At 37.1% G+C, this 20,837-nt stretch overlaps 2 protein-coding genes across 6 annotated transcripts in view; both read right to left on the bottom strand.

The window, feature by feature from the left end:
* Positions 1–20,837, bottom strand: part of LOC109057318 (plexin-B2-like) — a 344,361-nt gene that overhangs the window by 189,513 nt on the left and 134,011 nt on the right. The window lies entirely within an intron of this gene.
* LOC109080082 (sialic acid synthase-like) lies at positions 6,236–9,638 on the bottom strand. Its single transcript, XM_042753493.1, has 6 exons — positions 9,487–9,638; positions 8,468–8,683; positions 8,239–8,338; positions 7,655–7,809; positions 6,726–6,992; positions 6,236–6,631 (listed from the first exon to the last, which is right to left on the bottom strand). Exons 1-6 carry the CDS (start codon positions 9,616–9,618, stop codon positions 6,443–6,445), a joined length of 1,059 nt encoding a protein of 352 aa, XP_042609427.1. The 5' UTR covers positions 9,619–9,638; the 3' UTR covers positions 6,236–6,442.

Below are 20,837 nucleotides of genomic sequence, written 5' to 3'. Positions count from 1 at the left end.
TATTTATTTATATTTATTTATTTTTTTAATGGGAGTTTCTCTTTCGCTAGGTTATAAGCCCGGCTTCGGATACTTTCACTTTCGATTTTTCGCGATCTTGTCACGTTTTACAATAAATTATAATTGTCTGTTTTGCTTACATCTATACACCTTTCCCTTTTTAAGACTAAAACAAAAGATGGATTCATTGTTAATTTTAATTAAAAAGCACAACAACAATAAAACAGTAATATACAATGACAAACTAGCTTACAAAACGTTTATTAATAAAAACGAATAAGACGGGGCATGGCGTAGGCACCACATGCTGTATAATGACTAATAAATTAGAACGTTAAGAAAACACTGAGGAATAATAATAATAAATAAATAAATAAATAAATAACAGAGAGCCTCCATAACATAAGTGAGGTAAACAGCAAAGATAAGCTTTTCAAAATGAAAACAAAAAGAAAAGTAAAACTGAACTTGCTGCCGGTGACAGCTTGTATGTTGGTATTCCCCCCCACAAGAATACCAACATGTTCACCTTGTCTGGTTTAAGAAGCGGTCTTTTACTTTAGCATGAAAACCATCAATTGTTTCCTCTATATTTGCATCAGTCAGGGGCAGGCCTACTTAGCACAAGGAAGCATTCCACTTTTAAAATAAAATGCTATAATGACATTATGAAAAGTGTGACAGCTGCAAATCACGTCGTTATTGGACTGCACAAGTTATGCATGCGTAAGGAGTCAATGTTATTTTTATTTTTTGGTTTCTTTTTTTTATTATTATCATCTTAATTATTAAATACAAAAGGCTATAGCATGTATATAATTGATTCCAGGAAAAAAATCTGTGGGGGTGATATGGGGGTGCTTTTGTCTTTCTTGGGGGTGCTGAAGCACCTGCTAGCCCTTCCCTAGCTTACTACTTACAGAACTCAGGTGATTTTTCAAACTTGATGTGCTGTTATGGCAGGCCAGTTTCAAATCGCATATTTGGCACACTGTCTTTGTCTTGTCCTCACTCAATTTAAAGTGCTCCCACACAGCTGAGGTCTTCGGCATTTTTGTCTTTTCTTTCAGATGAACTGAATCATGACGTTCACTCATGGGCAATTCATATTCAAGGGCAAAAGTGAACCATTTTGCGGGGGATGCCAGGCGTTCGGGGGAAAAAATAGAATATTCGAATCTCAAAATTGAAAATCGAATGCCAACCCACCGAACAGATATTTGAATATTCGAATCCAGCCCTATACCTGAGAACTTTTTTTTTTAACAGTATAATACACTGCCATTCAAAAGTTTGGGATCAATAATGTTTATTAAAGAAGTTCTTATGCTTATCAAGGCTGTATCTATTTGATAAAAATATTAAATATTATTTTCACAAAATAATATTGTGAAATATTATTGCAATTTAAAATAAAAGTTTTCTATTTTAATATACTTTAAATGATCATTTATTCCTGTAATGCAAAGCTGAATTTTCAGCATCATTACTCCAGTCTTCAGTGTCACGTGATCCTTCAGAAATTATTCTAATAAGCTGATTTATAATATGATTTACATGGGGGAAGTTGTGACCTAATGGATAGAGAGTCGGACTTGTAATCCAAAGGTTGTGAGTTTGAGTCTCGGGCCGGCAGGAATTGTAGGTGGGGAGAGAATGTACAGCGCTCTCTGCACCTTCAATACCACGACTGAGGTTCCCTCAAGCAAGGCACCGAACCCCCAACTGCTCCCCGGGCACCGCAGCATAAATGGCTGCCCACTGCTCCAAGTGTGTGTTCACTGCTGTGTGTGTGCACTTTGGATGGGTTAAATGCAGAGCACGAATTCCGAGTATGGGTCACCGTACTTGGCTGTATGTGAAGTCGCTTTCACTTTATCAATGCTGAAAACAGTTATGCTGCTTAAAATTTTTTGGGACCTTTTTTGATAAATAAATAGTTTAAAAGAACAGCGTTTATTCAAAATATAAATTTTGTGTTACAATATGCTCTACTACTCAAAAGTTTGTGGTCAATAATTTTTTTTTTAAAAGAAATTAATACTTTTATTCAGCAGGAATGTGTTAAATAGATAAAAAGTGATAGTAAAGACTTATATTTTTAGAAAAGATTTCTATTTTGAATAAATGCTGTTCTTTTTTACTTTTTATTAAACAAAGAATCAAAGAAAAAAGTATCACAGGTTCCAAAAACAAAAATATTAAACAGCACAACAGTTTCAACACTGATAATAAATCGTCATATTAGAATGATTTCAGAAGGATCATGTGACACAGAAGACTGGACTAATGATGCTGAAAATTCAGCCTTGCTTCACAGGAATAAATTATATTTTAAAGTATACTTAAATAGGAAGACAATATTAGAAAATGCAATAATGTTTCACAATATTACAGTTTTTTTTCTGTTTTTTCGATCAAATAAATACATTCTTGATGAGCATAAGAGACAAAAAACAAGGTCAATTATTTATTAGGTTTATAATATAGGCCTAACATAATATAATATCAAAACAAACTGAAGCATTTAAACTGATAGAATAGAATAGAACAGAACAGAATAGAAAACAAAACAAACTGAAGCATTTAAACTGATAGAATAGAATAGAACAGAATAGAAAACAAAACAAACTGAAGCATTTAAACTGAGATCTGTAAGTTAAATATATATAAAAATGTTAATTCTTCTATAGCTATCTAAACATCCACGGTTTGCACAATACACCTGTGTGTGACTGTAAATGTCTCTGAGTTTTGTTACCGTTCTGTGCCCATCATCCGCCATTTCCAGCACTTAATCAAGCCACACTTCTTTAATACATGATGACGTTTTAATTCACATGTCATTGCGTTTGCTCTTGAGTTTAGCTATTTCGTCCGCAACCATTAAAATATTCGGTTTCTACAGCGACTTCATTCTCTTTCATTATTTCTTTTGCGCGGCTGCGCGCGCGCAGCTTAGAGGGAACATTGGTCAGCAGTCCAATTTTTTCAGTCCAGAAAAATCACCAACTCTGTCACAGACAATAGTATGCGATCATTATGGTTACCGCTACAGACACAATTGAGGCAGCTACCAGCTCCTCATAGGACCCTGGGGTCGTAGCACATACACACACAAGCTGTGTCCCAATGTGAAGTGCACAGACTCCGAAGTGCATTTGAAGTGCGATTGCATCACACCGTCATGTAAGCTGTTCCAATAGGGCTTGGGCGTCGTGACGTCATTACTTGGCGTGGCCGCCATGTTGATGGCCTTCTTTACTGCTACTCGGACTACTGCGCAGTGTTTAGACATACTCCCTCTCAGCCGTGTGTCTTAATTTGATAAATTAAAAATCTATTTCAACCATGGTAAACCGTTGCTGTATTGTGGGGTGTAATAGCGCAACACATAATCGCCCTTTGAAAAAAAATGGATTAACTTTCCACTGCTTTCCTGCTTGGAGGCACGACCACGGAGACCAAGTGAGGTATAATATCTGAATATTAATTTATATAGCTTAAGTAAACACTGAAAATATACGGGAAATTTCAACATTCATCTTTTTGTTGCTATCCCTCTGCTGACAGCAAAAATTCGTACTTGTGTCTTTAGTTACAGATTGGCGTGACGTACAAACTGCTGCATTAACTAAGCGAGATTCTAAACCTATCACCAACACTAATCTTCTTACATTGGTGTGAAATCGTGCTCTCACAACAACCACGCCGTTATCTTAAAAAGGCCAATATCACGCTAAGGTTGCTTTCAAGTAACGTTAAGCAAAATGATGGTTTAAAAATATCTGTTTTGCTGGAAGGGCAACTGTGTAGCAACAGGACAACAGCACAGAGACTGACAGGTCCGATGGAAGGGCTAACGGGATATTTTACAGGAAAATACTACAACGGGAAGACAGCGGGAAAAGAGCTCAAATACATGAGAACCCCAGAAAAAACGGGAGGGTTGACAGCTACTAACTAAACTTTTGAAACACATAAGTTAGTTAAAAGTACATGTGAATGGTTGTTAGCACTAACGGTTAGTAAACTAGCAACTAGGCGGAGTGCAGTTTACCTCTGTCCGGATTACTGTATACTGTTTGCCGGCTTTATGATCTGCAGCTCCTTAACCCATCCATTAGTGAACTGCACATGAGACTCCAATGACTTGTAGCTTCGGAACTTTTCTGAAGTGTAGGCGCTCACAAAACCAACAAGGTAGCCGAAGATATCTATAATGCGAAAGTGCGGCAGCAACTCGTCGTCGGTGCTCCACTCTTTGTTGGGATTTTCATATTGATCCAAACCGTTAATAGTGCCGATTTTGTCCACATACCGATCCCTGGCATTCCTACTTAGCGTATCCCTGTAAATCCCACAACCTTTTTCGCGATTTTAACATATTTTTTCTTTCTCCCAACTCTGTTTCTTCTCGTTCGACTTGCTGTATGTTTACATTCACGAAGCCATCAACATGGCCTCCACATCCCAGAATGCAACGCGGCGCCCAAGCCCTATTGAGGATGCACCCTCCGAAAACCGCAGTCCAAGGCCGACTGTGTCACCGCCCCATCACTAAGGCTGACGTAATTCGAAAGCGACTTCAAATGCACCCTCCCCAGGAAAATGAAGTGCACATCTGATGGACACCTTGCACCCTACCATATCCCAGAATCACTTGCGCACAGATGACGATGTAATTTTTATTCAAAGAATTTTGAAATGTAAGTAGGCTATTGTGTTTTCATTTACTCAAATACCTAGCGAAAGTGTTAAAAGCCAGGGTATTTTTAACACACAGCCCACAAACAATAAGACAACCACTATATAAGGCAATAGTCTTTCCCTTTGTTGTGTTTTTGTAGTGCTGTCATTGTAGTGCATGTTTAGCACTTAAAAAATTTAGCACTTTAGTATTTTGTATGCATGTCCTCCTGTGTCATATTTTCTAATGTTAAGATTGCAAACCTGTCTTTATATTTTTCATAAGTGTTTCCATTTTCTCTTGTTTTAGTACTATTCTGGAGAAAATGAGCCTGCTGGGGAAAGATAGAAGAAGCATAAAAACAAACAAAAAAATATGCATAGCGGGACCGCGGGTAAAAAACGGAAAGAAAAGGGTGGAGCTGAGAAGGCGAGAGAAAAAAAATTGCGGAATTTAGATACTGAAGCCGCTAAATGTCGCAAACTAACTGAAATATTTAGCAGCACAGCCAGCAGCAGCACCTCTCAGTTAAATATTAGCAGCAGTGAAGAAGTGAGCCAGACAGCTATGCAGCAACATGCCACCAGTGATGATGATGAGGGACAGAAAGATGAGCTGGTTCCACAGGCAGATCCAGGGCAAGTAAGTATGGAACATGAGAGGAGAAAGAGAGTTACTTGCTAGGGATGATGTTAGGAAGTGATATTCAGGTTGCTACATTTTTAATGATTACAGTAGTTAAAACAGCTAAACTTCAACATTTTAGCTGTAAAATGCCACATGCAGTAGCTAATATTAAGAAATATGTTGTGCTTTTACTTTTAAAAATGTTGGTAACGTTACAGTTAATGCTTACAAACTTTGAAGATTTTGAATACAGAAGTTACATTTGTAATGGTGTATTTTCATTTAGATGTGGTATTATTATTTGTGCAGCAAGATTAATTACTGCATAAATTAATTAAGATTATTAAGTAATAAATTCATTTTAAGACAGCATGGAATAGATTGTATAATATGCTGTTATAACAGCATATTATATAATCTGTTCCATGCTATCTTGAAATAAAACCTGTTTTTTTTTTTTTTTTTTTTTTTTTTTTTTTTTTTTTTTAAATCCATTCCATCATTTGTTTATTCAGGTTAAGCTTAGACCAAGAGCAGAGAAAGACACCCACTTCAGCTCATCATCTAGTCAACATCAGTGCTATTGCTATAATTTGGATGGTATAGTATAGTCTTGTGACACTCATGCCAGGTGTTATTTTTTTTGTTTTCGCGTTTCCGTTCGCGTTTCGCGTTTTCGCGTTTCCGCGCGCCAGTTGCTTTGGGCCGGGCCTAGTCAAAGTCCAGGGCCGTTTTTTAGTCCCAGTCTGTCCCTGGCTGTCACACATACATTTATTTTATGTAAAACAAAAACAAAATAAGATATTAGTGGCTTAAAGACCTTTTCCATTGCACCTATACACAATTAACCCACGTTTACATACACATTTAATAATGATAGGCTACCATGTTTCATGAAGGAGTTCTCTGCATTCAACGTTAAGTTGAAATCAACTGAGAGAGATTTTACTTTATAAAGTGTTCATTCTTCACAGTTAAAATGGCAATAAAGTCGGCCAGACATGTTACAAGAAAGAGCAAACACGTGACAGACAGGCTATGTAAAATCAATACAAGACGTCATCTTTACATATTTCTGATGTCAAACAATACGAATATAATAAAAATCACTTCCTCATTGAAACATCAGCCTTTTATCATGGCATCAGTGATGGTGGCATCTTCTTCCAGGTCCTCCGTGATTTTCTTGCCAACAAGTTTGAAGATGTTCTCTGGTCTCACACCATGCGGTTCGGCCACTTTTACTGTCAGCATGTCAAGAGTTAATATCTCACCCTTCTGCAATGGTTTCCGGGCCACTACCGACTTACCCAACTGTAAGAAAGGACATAAACTGTGATTTTAAAACATTTGATCACTTCAAAAGACTCCTATTGCTATATCTGTCAAAATGAGGGTTGTTTCCGACCTTGCTGTGACAGGAAGCCTCACAGGGCAGCATCTGTTTGATTGGCGAGCCCATTGCCATCTCAACCATCCTGATGGCTCTCACCAGCTCTGCCAGCTCAGCCGGCTCCAGTGATGCTGCGTGGTCACTGCCTTTCCAAGTCTTATCCAGGGTCACATGACGCTCCAGGACCTTCGCCCCGAGTGCCACAGCAGACACAGACACATGGATGCCCGTCTCATGTCCAGAGTATCCGATGGGAATGTCCGGAAACTCCTTCTGGAACTCCTGCAATAGGAAATGGGAAATAGAAAGATTCTGAACTACTATGTGTAACTAATTACATATAATTCTTGCTATGTGAGGACTGAGTGGGTGCTTTTAGTCATAGTTTTTGATGAAAATATCCTTTAAATTTAGTCAACATCTCATGTCAGTTAATATTACTGACTAAAATTACATCTAACTTTAGTTTATCAAAATAATAAATTAGAATTGCAAAATCAACCAAATATTTGATATGAATTTAGCATTTCAAAATTCAAAAAAAAAAAAATAACAATAACAACAAAAAATTAATATTTATATATTTTTATTTTTATTTTATGTTGTTCACTGGAATTTTAGTTTTTAGTTATTTTGCTGTTTTTATTAGTTTTGTTCTTTAAAAAAACATCAATATTTATATTAAAGTTTAGTATTAGTTAGGCTACTCAACATTTTAGTACTTGAAGTATTAAACTAAGTTTTACTTTAGTTTATTTAATTTCAGTTTTATGGTTTTAGGTTTAGTTTCCGTTAATGATAATAATCCTGAAATTTACAATATAATGATGAACAATACATTTTTGCTAAATTAAACGAAATATTTAAACATTTTAAATATTCAATTTGCATATAAAAAAAATAAAAACTGCTTCGTAATTTTACAGGGATCAGAGTCATCTTACAGGGATCAGACTGAGGTTGGCGTGCTCTAACGGCAGTGGATAAGCGCTGGTGCACTGCAAGAAAGTGAAATTGGGATTGTGCTTCTTAACGGTTTGGTAAACACAGTGCATGGTCTCCATCGACTGCATTCCACTAGATATCACCATGGGACGAGCTACAAAAAAAAAACAATCCAAAAATGTTAGCTTCAAGACATGCCTGCTTCTGGGAGAAAGATAAATCAATGTTTTAGTTGGTTTTGATTTCTCTGCAGACTTTATATATGCAGTCACCTGCCGAAACTTCAAGAATGAAAATCCAGAAAATCCGCACCAGGATTTCTAGGTTTCATTCTCTCAGCTCTCTGGCCAATCAGCACTATCAAATTTTGCCGGTACTCCAGAATAACTGACTTCATATGCACATGAGAAGCTACTGATATTCAGTTCTCTGTTTTGCTTGTACTTTTCTCATTCTCACACTTTGGATAGCCTCTTGTGACCGTGAGCAGGGGTGCCATTTAATTCGTCTGAGGAACAACAAGTTCTGAAAAACATCTACTGATTTTTCATTTCAAATGGCTGTCAACTTCAGTGAGTTTTACCTTTTTTGGCGGTTTTCTCCAGGTAAGGGATGTTGTTGGTGTCTGCTGAGGCAACTTTGAAAAACGGCACATTGATTTCATGAAGAAATTCTATGGCCATCTGACAGAGGTAGGGAGAGGAAAAGTTAAGAGATGCATTTGAGTCTACTTGGTTTTGAAGGGACATTTGCAAATAACCACATGCATAAATTCTCTTGCTTTAAATGATAAATGGTCTGCATTTGTTCACCTCATCCATCCCCGATGCTGTAAAGAAGATGCCAATGTCATTGGCATACTGCTGCAGTTCTCTGTACTGCTGGTGACTGAACTCCAGATGATGCTTATGAGCCCCGTAGGTCGGCCCCCAGGCATGAGGGGACGTGTAGGGACGCTCCAGAGCGTGTTTGGTGAATCTGTGTTCGATCTCACTCTTTTGAAACTTGGCACAATCAGCTCCACAGTCCTGTGTGGAGACAAAAGGAGAAGTAGAGGTGGATTTTGGTGATTAGGGTAATAATACATTCTCTTTTTATTCCCCAGATGTGTCCTGAACGGGATTTCTAAAATGCCTAAAATGTCCAGATTTTGGCTTTGTTTCCTATCGACATGCTCTGTAGTGCTCTTACATGAACATGTATTTGCATCGCTTTGGCAGTTCTCTGTAAATCCCACCTTCTCACCATTGGTCGATTATATACAATGCTTGCATGCTATTGGTCTACTACAACTACTTTTGCTGCATTCAGCATATAGGGAAACAAGTCGAAACCAAAGCAAATTAGACAGTTTAAAAATCCCGGCCCTGAAAAAGAGAACGTATAGTTACCCAACTGACTATACAACTTAAAAATAAAGGTTCTTCACTGGCATTGATGGTTCCATGAAGAACCTTTAACATCCATGGAAACTTTCAATCCAACAAAAAGGTCTTCAAAGTAAAAAAAAAAAATAAGGTTCTTTAGTTTTATTAAAAAATCTATTTTAATAAAATGGTTGTTTTAAGAACTGTTCACTGAAAGGTTCTTTGGGGAAGCAAAAATGGTTCTTCTATGGCATCACTGCAAAAACCCACTTTTGGTACCTTTCTCTTTTAGAGTGTATAAGAAGTGGAGTCTCCCTTCTAAAATTGAAAAGTTTAAAATTTGATGTGATACAATGTGCAATTTTAATGCAAGCTGTGGTGTTTTTTTCCCCTCCCCTGTATTTTGAAACATGACAAGAACTGTTATCAACACAATCTGCACATCTGATAAATCAGTACTTTACCTTGGCCATTTGGATCATTTTTTTGGCGATTTCTATGTCTCCCTGATGGTTCTGTCCAATCTCAGCGATGATAAAACAGGGGTTTGATCCCCCGATTTTTCTTCCAGGACAAAGTTCAAATTCAGCAGGCATTTTATGCTTAACTGATTTATGATTAACAGAGGCTGGAGATGTGATCACTAGCGTGCTGACATCAAGCAAAGGGGCCGCAATGGAGGGCACGCTATAATTTAAAGAGATACAAGTGCTCCACCCCAACCACCACCAACCCCTACCCACACATACACTCACACACAATCACCTTGGCTGTTGTGCAATTTTGAGCACACAAGGCTGTAAAATATTAATCAGCGAACTAGTATGTATCAGTACCACACCTGCCAATTTACATAGCACTGTGGCCACAGATGACTTTATAAAATAAACATACCTTAAATTAGTTCAAATTAAACATAGTCCATTTTATTGATAGTGTTCTGAATTATTTGTAACTGCATGTTATATGGTTGGATTGGACATTTTGGACATTAGATCAGAATTTACAAAAAATAAATAAAAATAAATAAAAATAAATTTATGAAAATAATTTTTCTAAGTTGTAAATAGGCCTAAACCAATGATTACTGAAGTGCATTTTCATTTAAAATGTTAGGTTTAACTTAATGTTGCTTGTAATTATTTGTGGAATTGAATTTCTGAGTGAAAAAATTATTCTACACCAGTTGTTTTCAGTGTAGGTTTCTCTCTCTTCTCTGCTTCTATTTGTTTTCTTGTATTTTCATACAGATAAGCAAAGTGGTATAGGCGCACACAGAATTTTTTTTTTATAGATAAACCCCTCAAGCAGTGCCCAGTGACAGAGCAAGTTTTGACCAAACCAAATTAGCTAGTAACAAAAATTTGTATTGTAAATATGGGAGTGAGTTGAGCCCATAAATTTGAATAAAGCCATCTGTCGACTTTGTAATGTTGACTTTGATAGTTTGATCCACAATAAAAGTCAAATTAGCTTGAACACTCCTGTTGTGTTAGATCCAGGTACAAGCCATTCTTTTTCATGAAATTTAATTTGCCAAAAAAATGCACCATATTGAAAAGCTCAAGATTCATATAAAATCAGAAAGCCTCTGTTGTAGCTTTTCAGAGACTAGGAACTCCTATTGTGTTTAAAAAAATAAATTAAAAAAAATCCTCACACCCTTTGTGTTAGGGGGCAGTTTGACTGAGATACAAATAGATAAAGAAACAGCAGAGGATGAGCCTTTAATTTCAAGTAAAGTTTGAGTCTCAAACTTCATAAGTTCTCATTTATTTCAGATTTTAGGCAACCTACAATAAAGGTTTTCTGTTTTTAACCTGACCCTTTGGTGTTTTTCACAGTGTTGAGATTTGCAAATTGCGTGGAAACCAATGAGGGATGGAAACCAACGCATGCATGCAATGCACAAAAGTTGTAACAACTTTTGTTGTTACAACTTTTGTACAGCCTTTTCTAAAATGCACCTATGTGTCAAAACTTGCACAGTCATGACCCTAAATGAGAAAGTCACATAATTTCAAGAAGAAATAAATAGTTTAACCATTTAAAAAAAAAAAAAGTTTTCTACAAAAAATAATAAATCAACCATCCGGCTTGTAAACTTGCATATGTTCGGGTCAGGCACAGGTGAATGAATGAAATACACCAATCCGGACTGTTCATGAAATGAAAGTTGACTTGAACTCATGGTGCATACACACCCTTTGTGTTTTCCCCTAACCAATTATGTAAATCATTGTAAATACACAAATAGGATAAATAAAACTAAATAAATGAAATAAAAAAATAAAAAATAAAAGCAATCAAAATATGTATAACTTTAGACTGTACAAAAACAAGTAAATATTACATTGTATCTTTACCCATCAATAATTGTGTTATTTCTCAAAAATGTAAATTGAAAACTGAAATACATTTGCTTTGTGAGACATAGGCAGCAATTCATCTTCATAAATGTCTGTTTCTCAGTTCTGCACATACATCAATTTTTTCCATCAACATTTTCACAACATATTTTAATATTTTACTTTTACTCATAGTTACCTTTGCATCAAACATATTTTTAATACAAAACACGGGATGTAAAAAGATAATCCTAATAAATAGCTATGACTAATTTAAAGCTATGTCTAATTGTAAAAAATAATTACTGCATGACCTGCTTATAGACACCAGACAGATAATTATGATTTATGCAACAGATGCTCTTAGACTGATAAATATCAATTAATAAAAACACCCAGGGAAATACAAACACCGATCTTTTAATAAATGCAAAGCTACAATAATAGAGGTACATAATAATGTAGGAAGGATGTTTTCTTCACTATCCCCTATTTAATTTGAAAACATTAATTATATCTATCTAGTATAGATCTATAAAGTTTCCCCTTACAGTAAATGCGAGCGTCACAAAGTCTGGAAGCAAACATGCCCACATTCACATCAAACCTGCCTGTAGCTTTCTACTGATCTGTAAAGGTGCTTTCACGCCATATAATAATTACCGCGATTACGAGATACCATCTTGTACAAAGCGTTCACTTCCTTGTAGAACTCGTAATTTCAACTTGTGAACTGGGTGTTTTCTGAGAGCTCATTTCATTAGTAGCTATGTTTAGGCATTGATAGTGCCATAGAGGGCATCCTCAATTCCTAAGGACACGGAATTACAGTAATTACAGTAATTACGACATGGCGGTAATGCAACATAAGACATTGAGTTGCTTGATCTGCAGGACATTGACCTTCCAGGACCGAAATTGCCCATCCCTGATGTAGTAGATTATTAAACGCTAGTTTTAGATTGGCAAAATCTCTTTCACTGTCCACAGCAAAGTCTGGAATAAAAGGATTTGGTGCTCCATACAAGTTAATGGGAGGTGGAAGAACTGCATGGTAATCAACATACTTTGACTATGCTACTTGTGCTGGGTACTGATATGTGCACCAAGATGACTATGCTTTGCTGAGTATGGATCAGAAGGTGAAAAATTGCATGTCTTTGAGAACTGTTCAGCAGTTGAGGTAATGGCTCAGGGGAAAGTACTCCCTTCCCTTCATGCAATAACCCATTACTAAATCTAAAATTCACCTTAAAATATCCTGTCAACGCTGCTGCCAGGAATCCTTGAATGCACTTTAACATATCCTGTCAACGCTGCTGCCTTTTCTCATAAAGAGACAAACTTCTTGTAAGCTGTACAATCACAGCTGATTCTAGAGAGGTTCTCCATCAGTTCTCTCAATGACATTTGATCCTTTGACTGGACTTGTTCTGCTTTGTACTGGAGTAGACATACCATTTGGAGATGGTTCTCTGCTGTCTCCAGCTGGATTTACAGCAGAAGTCACTAGCCTTGTACCTAGTGAGCATGATGGGAGACTAGTTGATCATGGAAGATATGGAAGATTATTGTCCATATCATAGTCCTCCAAATGCTTAGTCCTCCACTGGCCTCCCTACTGGATGATCTGAACTGGAGGGATTATCATCACGCAATGTCATGTCTGTAGTAATCAGCATCCAGTTCAAATGACCATGTTCTGAATGAGAAGATGCATGCTGGTTTGATGTGAGCTAACCACTGCAGTGTTCCTACTAGAGAACCTGGATGCTGTATAGATTACAGTATATGTAGCTTTAAAGGTAGGGTAGGCGATTTCAGAGATGCTAGCAGCAAACTAGCTGTACTTTATACGTGTCTTAATAGTGTCTTAATAGCCACTTAAAGTAAAAGCATTTACACTCACAAAATGGACCTGGTGTCACTGATGGTAACACGGTATATTGTAAAAATGATTTTTCAAAAGCTTATTAGAGTATGTTTTACAAGAAAATACTGTTTCTGTCTTTCTACTTCAAAATGCATGTTTATTCAATGTGCCACTTGCCGTTTCTTTGTAATTATTTATGAAGATTACTAGCAATTTTGGAGTGAAAATTTATTAAATGCCAAATTTTGAACTACTACTTCCAACCCCAATTAGGCATTCAACCACTGGAACTGATATTATCATTTATTCTGTCCTAAAAGTGTCTGGCCAGCAGAGTTGGTAATAACATGTTACTGTAATCTAATTACTTTTTCTGGTAATGCAGTAATGCAACGCATTGCATTTTAAATTTGTCTAATTTGATATCTTACTTATGTTACAAATGTAGTGTTAAAAAAAATATATATGCTTTTTAAAATCATGTTTTGTGCGGGGTTAACGGAGGCGCCGGCACGATCACTTGTATTTTTTCCTGATAACAGTGAAAAGTTAAAATGCTCCGCCATTTTTGATTGTACATACAAGTGTAAAACATCATTTGAATCTGTGAAGGGTCTACTTTTTATGTGTATACACTCACAATATCAACAAAAGATTGTGCTTTTGTAAAATAAAGAAAATATACAGGGTGCACTTTCAACTGTCTGTCTCCTTCTGAACTTCTTTCTGAAACGCGTCACTAAAATGAACCAAAACTCAGCAAATACATCACACACAAATATTGAGAAACATATCTATGGAAAGCTTGAAGTGTCTTTTAAATGAAGTAAGTCTTATCTAAAACAAAAACTCTCTGATGAAGTAATCCATATGAAACCAATTCAAGGTCCAGTCTTTCCTGTCTGAGCTTATTGTCTGAAATGTGATCACGTCCACGCACAGCATGTGCTATTCATAGGGTAATCATCCAAGTAAGACACACAAGCCTGTAAACGCCCACATCACCTCCGTAAACAAAGAAAGATTAATTTTTAGCATTCAGATATGCACTGTATATTCATCATGTTTTCAAATGTTATCAGAACCGTTTTCAATTTATTAAGGTTTTTTTTTCTGTCTTTAATGCTCACACAGTTTAAACACAGTTAAGCCAGCATACACATATACCTTACACTCAGCAAGCAATATTGTATATAAAACACTGCATTTATAGGCATATTTAAAGATACATTTTTCAGTGTTAGGCAGGTTTATACTAAGAATGTTACATTTTAGAAAAGGATTAAATCTTTAAGTCAAGCTGCTGTTTTCATACCTTTGTAATATTTTTCAGTCAATATTAAATTACTGAAAGAACTACAATTTTCACTTTTTTTTTTTAGGTTTGATATGTTTTCAAAGAAACTTGAAAGTCAAGTAATTAGTAATCTGATTCTAGTTCTCCTCTGGCCAGATGAAACATGCATGGCGTGGTTTAATTCCAGGCAGCAACACAGGTGCAGAGGACTTGTGTGTTTCCAGTGGTCTTGTCCCGATGGCTGTCTAGTTGATGAGGTCTTGGCAGGGGATCTGTCTCTTGGGCTCATCTAGTTGACATGGTCTCCGCTGACATTCAGGGCTGTATAGGTCGTCTCTAGGTGCTGATCCACCATCTAGTCTGGAAATGGACTGGATCCATATGGCTATGGTGACCTCAGAATGAAAAAGAGTAATAATAGCGTAGATGCCATTCTTCTTACGATGTAACGAGTGCATTGGTGTAGGAAGTGTGTGGGAAGTGTTCCCGTTCCGGTTGACCTAATTAATGCAGCCGAACAATACTTTAACAAATTTAAATTATAGAAATGTGATAGTGTGTTACGTTTATGCCAGGTTAAAGATAGGTCTTTAATCTAGATTTAAACTGAAAGAGTTTGTCTGCCTCCCGAACAACACTAGGCAGATTGTTCCAGAGTTTGGCTGCTAAATAGGAAAAGGATCTGCCGCCTGCAGTTGATTTTGATATTCTAGGTTTTATCAAATGGACCAGCTGGAGTTTGTTTATTAAGCGAGCAGAGCAGCCACCCAATAAAGCATTACAATAATCTAACCTTGAGATCATGAATGCATGAATAAATGTCGTAATTTAGATATGTTTTTAAGATGGAACAATGTAAACTATTAAAAGTGTGTGCCAATCATAAAATGGATATCTAAATTTGCACTGTAACAACATAAAAGCTCTCTTTTTTATTTTCCAAGACATAAAATGGTTCACAAGGCTGACAGCAATATGCTCTTTAAACCAATGTTTGCCAACTGTGTTCTTGTTTGCACACCAATAGTACACATATTAGATGTCTCTCCTGAGGATATAAACGTTTGATAAGGAACGATTAGATAACTCACTGCGCCGGTTAGATCAAGTGCAATAGGATTTGTTCTCAATAGTTCACGTCAAAAATAGGAATAGGAAGTTATTGGAAGTTGATAAACAACATGTCCATTGAGAACTGTATCACACTAAGAACTATAATGATAAATACAAGCATGAAGTTTTAAAACATTTTGATCCGACCTTAACCCTCCAACTGTACAATCGTGGCCAAAAGTTTTGAGAATTACATAAATATTAGTTTTCAAAAAGTTTGCTGCTAAAATGCTTTTAGATCTTTGTTTCAGTTTTTTCCTGTGATGTACTGAAATATAATTACAAGCACTTCATACGTTTCAAAGGCTTTTATCGACAATTACATGACATTTATGCAAAGAGTCAGTATTTGCAGTGTTGGCCCTTCTTTTTCAGGACCTCTGCAATTCGACTGGGCATGCTCTCAATCAACTTCTGGGCCAAATCCTGACTGATAGCAACCCATTCTTTCATAATAACTTCTTGGAGTTTGTCAGAATTAGTGGGTTTTTGTTTGTCCACCCGCCTCTTGAGGATTGACCACAGGTTCTCAATGGGATTAAGATCTGGGGAGTTTCCAGGCCATGGACCCAAAATTTCAACATTCTGGTCCCCGAGCCACTTAGTTATCACTTTTGCCTTATGGCACAGTGCTCCATCGTGCTGGAAAATGCATTGTTCTTCACTTCTGGGTTGTTGGAACAAGTTGCTGTTGGAGGGTGTTTTGGTACCATTCTTTATTCATGGCTGTGTTTTTGGGCAGAATTGTGAGTGAGCCCACTCCCTTGGATGAGAAGCAACCCCACACATGAATGGTGTCAGGATGCTTTACTGTTGGCATGACACAGGACTGATGGTAGCGCTCACCTTTTCTTCTCCGGACAAGCCTTTTTCCAGATGCCCCAAACAATCGGAAAGGGGCTTCATCGGAGAATATGACTTTGCCCCAGTCCTCAGCAGTCCATTCACTATACTTTCTGCAGAAGATCAATCTGTCCCTGATGTTTTTTTTGGAGAGAAGTGGCTTCTTTGCTGCCCTTCTTGACACCAGGCCATCTTCCAAAAGTCTTCGCCTTACTGTGCGTGCAGATGCGCTCACACCTGCCTGCTGCCATTCCTGAGCAAGCTCTGCACTGGTGGCACTCCGATCCCGCAGCTGAATCCTCTTTAGGAAATGATCCTGGCGCTTGCTGGACTTTCTTACGACGCCCTGAAGCCTTCTTTACAAGAATTAAACCTCTTTCCTTGAAGTTCTTGATGAACCTATAAATTGTTGATTTAGGTGCAATCTTAGTAGCCACAATATCCTTGCCTGTGAAGCCATTTTTATGCACCGCAGTGATGGCTGCAACGCGTTTCTTTGCAGGTCACCATGGTTAACAATGGAAGAACAATGATTTCAAGCATCACCCTCCTTCCTTTTAACATGTCAAGTCTGCCATTCTAACCCAATCAGCCTGACATAATGATCTCCAGCCTTGTGCTCGTCAACATTCTCACCTGAGTTAACAAGATGATTACTGAAATGATCTCAGCAGGTCCTTTAATGACAGCAATGAAATGCAGTGGAAAGGTTTTTTTGGGATTAAGCTAATTTTCATGGCAAAGAAGGACTATGCAATTCATCTGATCACTCTTCATAACATTCTGGAGTATATGCCAATTTGCTATTATAAAAACTTAAGCAGCAACTTTTCCAATTTCGGATATTAAAGTAATTCACAAAATCTTTAAACCACGACACTATATCCAAATTTGAAAGTTATTTATTTCTTCTTGAAATTGTGTGACTGTTTCCCATTTAGGGTTATGAATGTGCAGTGGTGGGCCGTCAGGGGCAGCAGGGTCTTCTCTACTTGCCCTATAAAAAAATAATTATTATTAAAAAATGTTTTTATTATTATTATTATTATTATTATTATTTAGGTATAATTTTCATTTGTGTAATGTCCACAAAGTGGCCTATGATTAGTTTCGTTGAGGTTGAACTGGAATATCATACATAAAAAAAAAGGTGTGCGGCCAGCACATAGACTGTATAAAAACAGGGCCAGCACTACAGATTGAGCTTCCCTTTTGAACAAAAATTGTAACGAGCATTAGAGACAGAATCATCAGCCAATCAAATTTTGACGTTCCATGACAGCACACCCTCTAGGTACAGAGACGTGCACCAGTGCTTCCCCCAGCTTAGGGTTGCCAGGTTTTCTCGACAAAGCTGTGTTCAGCCCCGACAAAACGTTGCAAAACGTTTTTTTAAAAACGAAAACGGTGGCGTGTTGAACACCCTGTTGTGATGACGCAAGCGTTGCAACTATGGCAGCTGAGAAGGCCATTCTCTGTTGTTCTTTTTGAAGAATTTTCGGAGCCTGATGATATTGATATAAATACTTGTTTAATACTGCAAAGTACCCTCGATGTTACAGTCACTGCCCTTGCCGTCCAGAATGAAAGAGAACATTTCTGACTGAAAACACATCTATTTTATCTCCTGGTAGCTAATCAATTCTAATTTAAATTATTTTATTTCTAGTTCTTAATTTTTAAATACCTTGTATTAATTATCATTCTCATTTTTTGTAAAGCACTTCATTACCACTGTGTATGAAATTTGGTATATAAATAAACTTGCCTTGCAATGAAGTTAAAAATATAAACAACTACATCATCATGGTGATATGCTATATTTTACTATAAAACTCTTACGGCAAACATGTCTTCTAATGTCTTCAATTGTTGCATATACCGAGCTGCAGCGGACACATTTGTAAACTACTTTACAAGGACCCATTGTGCGAGGTGTCTCTTTAATACCGCGTGGTTTATATACATGCTGCCGCTGATTGGGCCGACATTTTCTGACACACCCACCAAACAAGAGAAAACGCATCTCAAACCCGTTGCACACCGTTGCACACCGTTTCCAGGAAACGTGTCGTTCAACCCGGAAAACGTAGCAAAACGTTGCGCACCGGTGTGAGCTTGAACGTGCCAAAACCCACCCAATCACGTTTCGAGGTGTCCCCCATTAAAAATCGCGTTCCAGGAGTTAAATACACATTTTTGGCGGGGATCTCCTGGTAAAATTCTCATTCCAGGGGATAAATATCATATTACTGAGGTCGCTTCAACCAGCAGACATGAAAAACAACCCACGTGACATTGTTAAAGTAGCCCAATTAGGCAACACTGCGCCCAGTGTTTAGTTGGAAATTTCCAAGCCGCTGTCACTGGCGCCTCTAAACCAGATCTTGTTGCCGATCTGCCTTTTTCAAGGCGCTCTTTTGCAGACAAAAGAGGAATAACTGAAGGATAAACTACTTAAACTGAATTCGCTAACAACGGTTTTGTGCGCCATTTCAAAGATTGCACCTATGAGTGGCTAACAGCTAGCACCGAGCACAACAAGTTATTTGGCCACGTTTATTTTTTTTAATATGAGAAAAGGGACATGGAATGACAAGACTTTATTTACAAGTGACAGGTGAGTGCTTTATGACTTGACGAATATTGAATCATGCACGTTGTTATGGAGGTGTACATGTTGTTTGAAAATACTGTGGCCTGGTATATGGATGTCCAGCATTTGTGTAGTTTTGCTGCTGTGGGCGCGTCGTCATTTTAGAGAGACGTGAATGTTCATAGTTAATCGTGTATTGGTGGATTACTTTTACTGATCCATGTAGGGAAATTTACTCTGAATTTAACCCACCCCCATCTAGTCTACTGTTGAAATTGTTGATCAGCTGTCATTGTCGTTGAGAGCCTTTGTGCGGAATAATATGCAAATTATATGCATATGGCTGCGTTAGCTGTTACAGAGATGTGTAAGATAGATGTGTAAGGGTGTGTAGTGTACATTTGCTTACTGAAGGCCCTGACTGAAACCCCACGGTACGCTACTATGAATGTGCATGCAAAATTCTGACACATAGATGTATTTTGGATAGCCTGCACGAAAACCAACCAACCAGGGTTAAAGCTGCAGTGACGTTCACAGAAAATAACTAATGTATTCTCTTAGAATAAACATAATATTATCATTATAGTTATAGTTTTCAGTCTTGGTGTGAATGGGCCTGAACTTATAACTTTTAATTGTAATAATTACCTCTGAATTCTTAACTGAATTCTTCTTACTAGTAAAAATGCAATTATAGGACATTAAAAGCGAATTCAGCCTGCCATACAGAGAACATCATATGACACTCTGCAGGATATTTGTTGCTACATTTGATATAACTTAAACTTTTCTCGCATATTTCATTACACTGTAACCAGCTGTATTATAGAAACTCAAAGACCCTGACCTGAGATTTGTAAGAAGTGAAATCAACAGTTACTAATTAATTAGGATTCTGAGTGAAGATATTTCTTTAACACAGCTGACATCAGCTGAATTTTCGCTTCATTTGCTCAAGATCATACATATTTTATGCATAACTCTTTTATATTTTCTACAGGGAAATATCTGAGACTAGTCGCAAACCTGAAAGGTGTTTGCTTGCACGTTTAATAGCAAGTCTGATTTTCCTGCGATTTGACTGGGCTCAACTGATTATCTCTATCAGTCTTTAAAGTCAAATTTGATCTCTACCAGAAAATGAGAGCTTTCACTTTCATTTACCACAAAATCATCAACACACTCTACATCAACTTGCAACTGCCAACAAATGGTTTGTCAATGTGTCTCTGTTACGCTTCTTGTTCATCCAAAGATTTTGAAGCTGATAAACAGCTAACCAGTTATGACTCTTTAGCCAAGGACAACACAATAAAACCTCCATTGTGGTCATTTGATATCATGACAGCAACTATGTAATACATGTAAAAATATCACCAATACAATCAAATTATTGCGTTGTTTTTGAGCAAACATACAGTCAAAATAATGTGCAAATTCTAACATAAGCAGTAACTAAAGGGGGTGGGGGGGGATCATGATGTATGTTATAATACATCATGTATACATTCACTAAACAAAGATTGACAGCTTTTTAGAGTTTATGAGAGCACTCTTTGCAAGCTTTCTAGTCTATAATCCATTTAAAATGTATAACTTTGTTTTTCGGCCACACACACCTTGCAAAGTTTCTTGAATGACATCTGCATATTTATGTGGGATTCACTCTCGAAGTAGCAGTGATTTACATAGTGATAACCAGAGCAATTGATGGGAAAAAATATGTGAAAATGTGCATTAAG

This window comes from Cyprinus carpio, chromosome B25 (genome assembly GCF_018340385.1).
Source record: "Cyprinus carpio isolate SPL01 chromosome B25, ASM1834038v1, whole genome shotgun sequence".
NCBI classification, from domain to species: domain Eukaryota; kingdom Metazoa; phylum Chordata; class Actinopteri; order Cypriniformes; family Cyprinidae; genus Cyprinus; species Cyprinus carpio.
The sequence above is the reverse complement of the archived record's forward strand: the minus strand, read 5'-3'. Positions and strand labels throughout refer to the sequence as shown.

Coding starts and splice junctions, on each gene's coding strand:
- LOC109080082 (XM_042753493.1), bottom strand. CDS start 9,618: ATGCCTGCTGAATTTGAACTTTGTCCTGGAAGAAAAATCGGGGGATCA. Junction 6,993..7,654: donor CCAACCTCAGTCTGATCCCT/GTAAGATGACTC, acceptor TTCCTATTGCAG/GAGTTCCAGAAGGAGTTTCC. Junction 6,632..6,725: donor AGGCTTCCTGTCACAGCAAG/GTCGGAAACAAC, acceptor CCTTTCTTACAG/TTGGGTAAGTCGGTAGTGGC.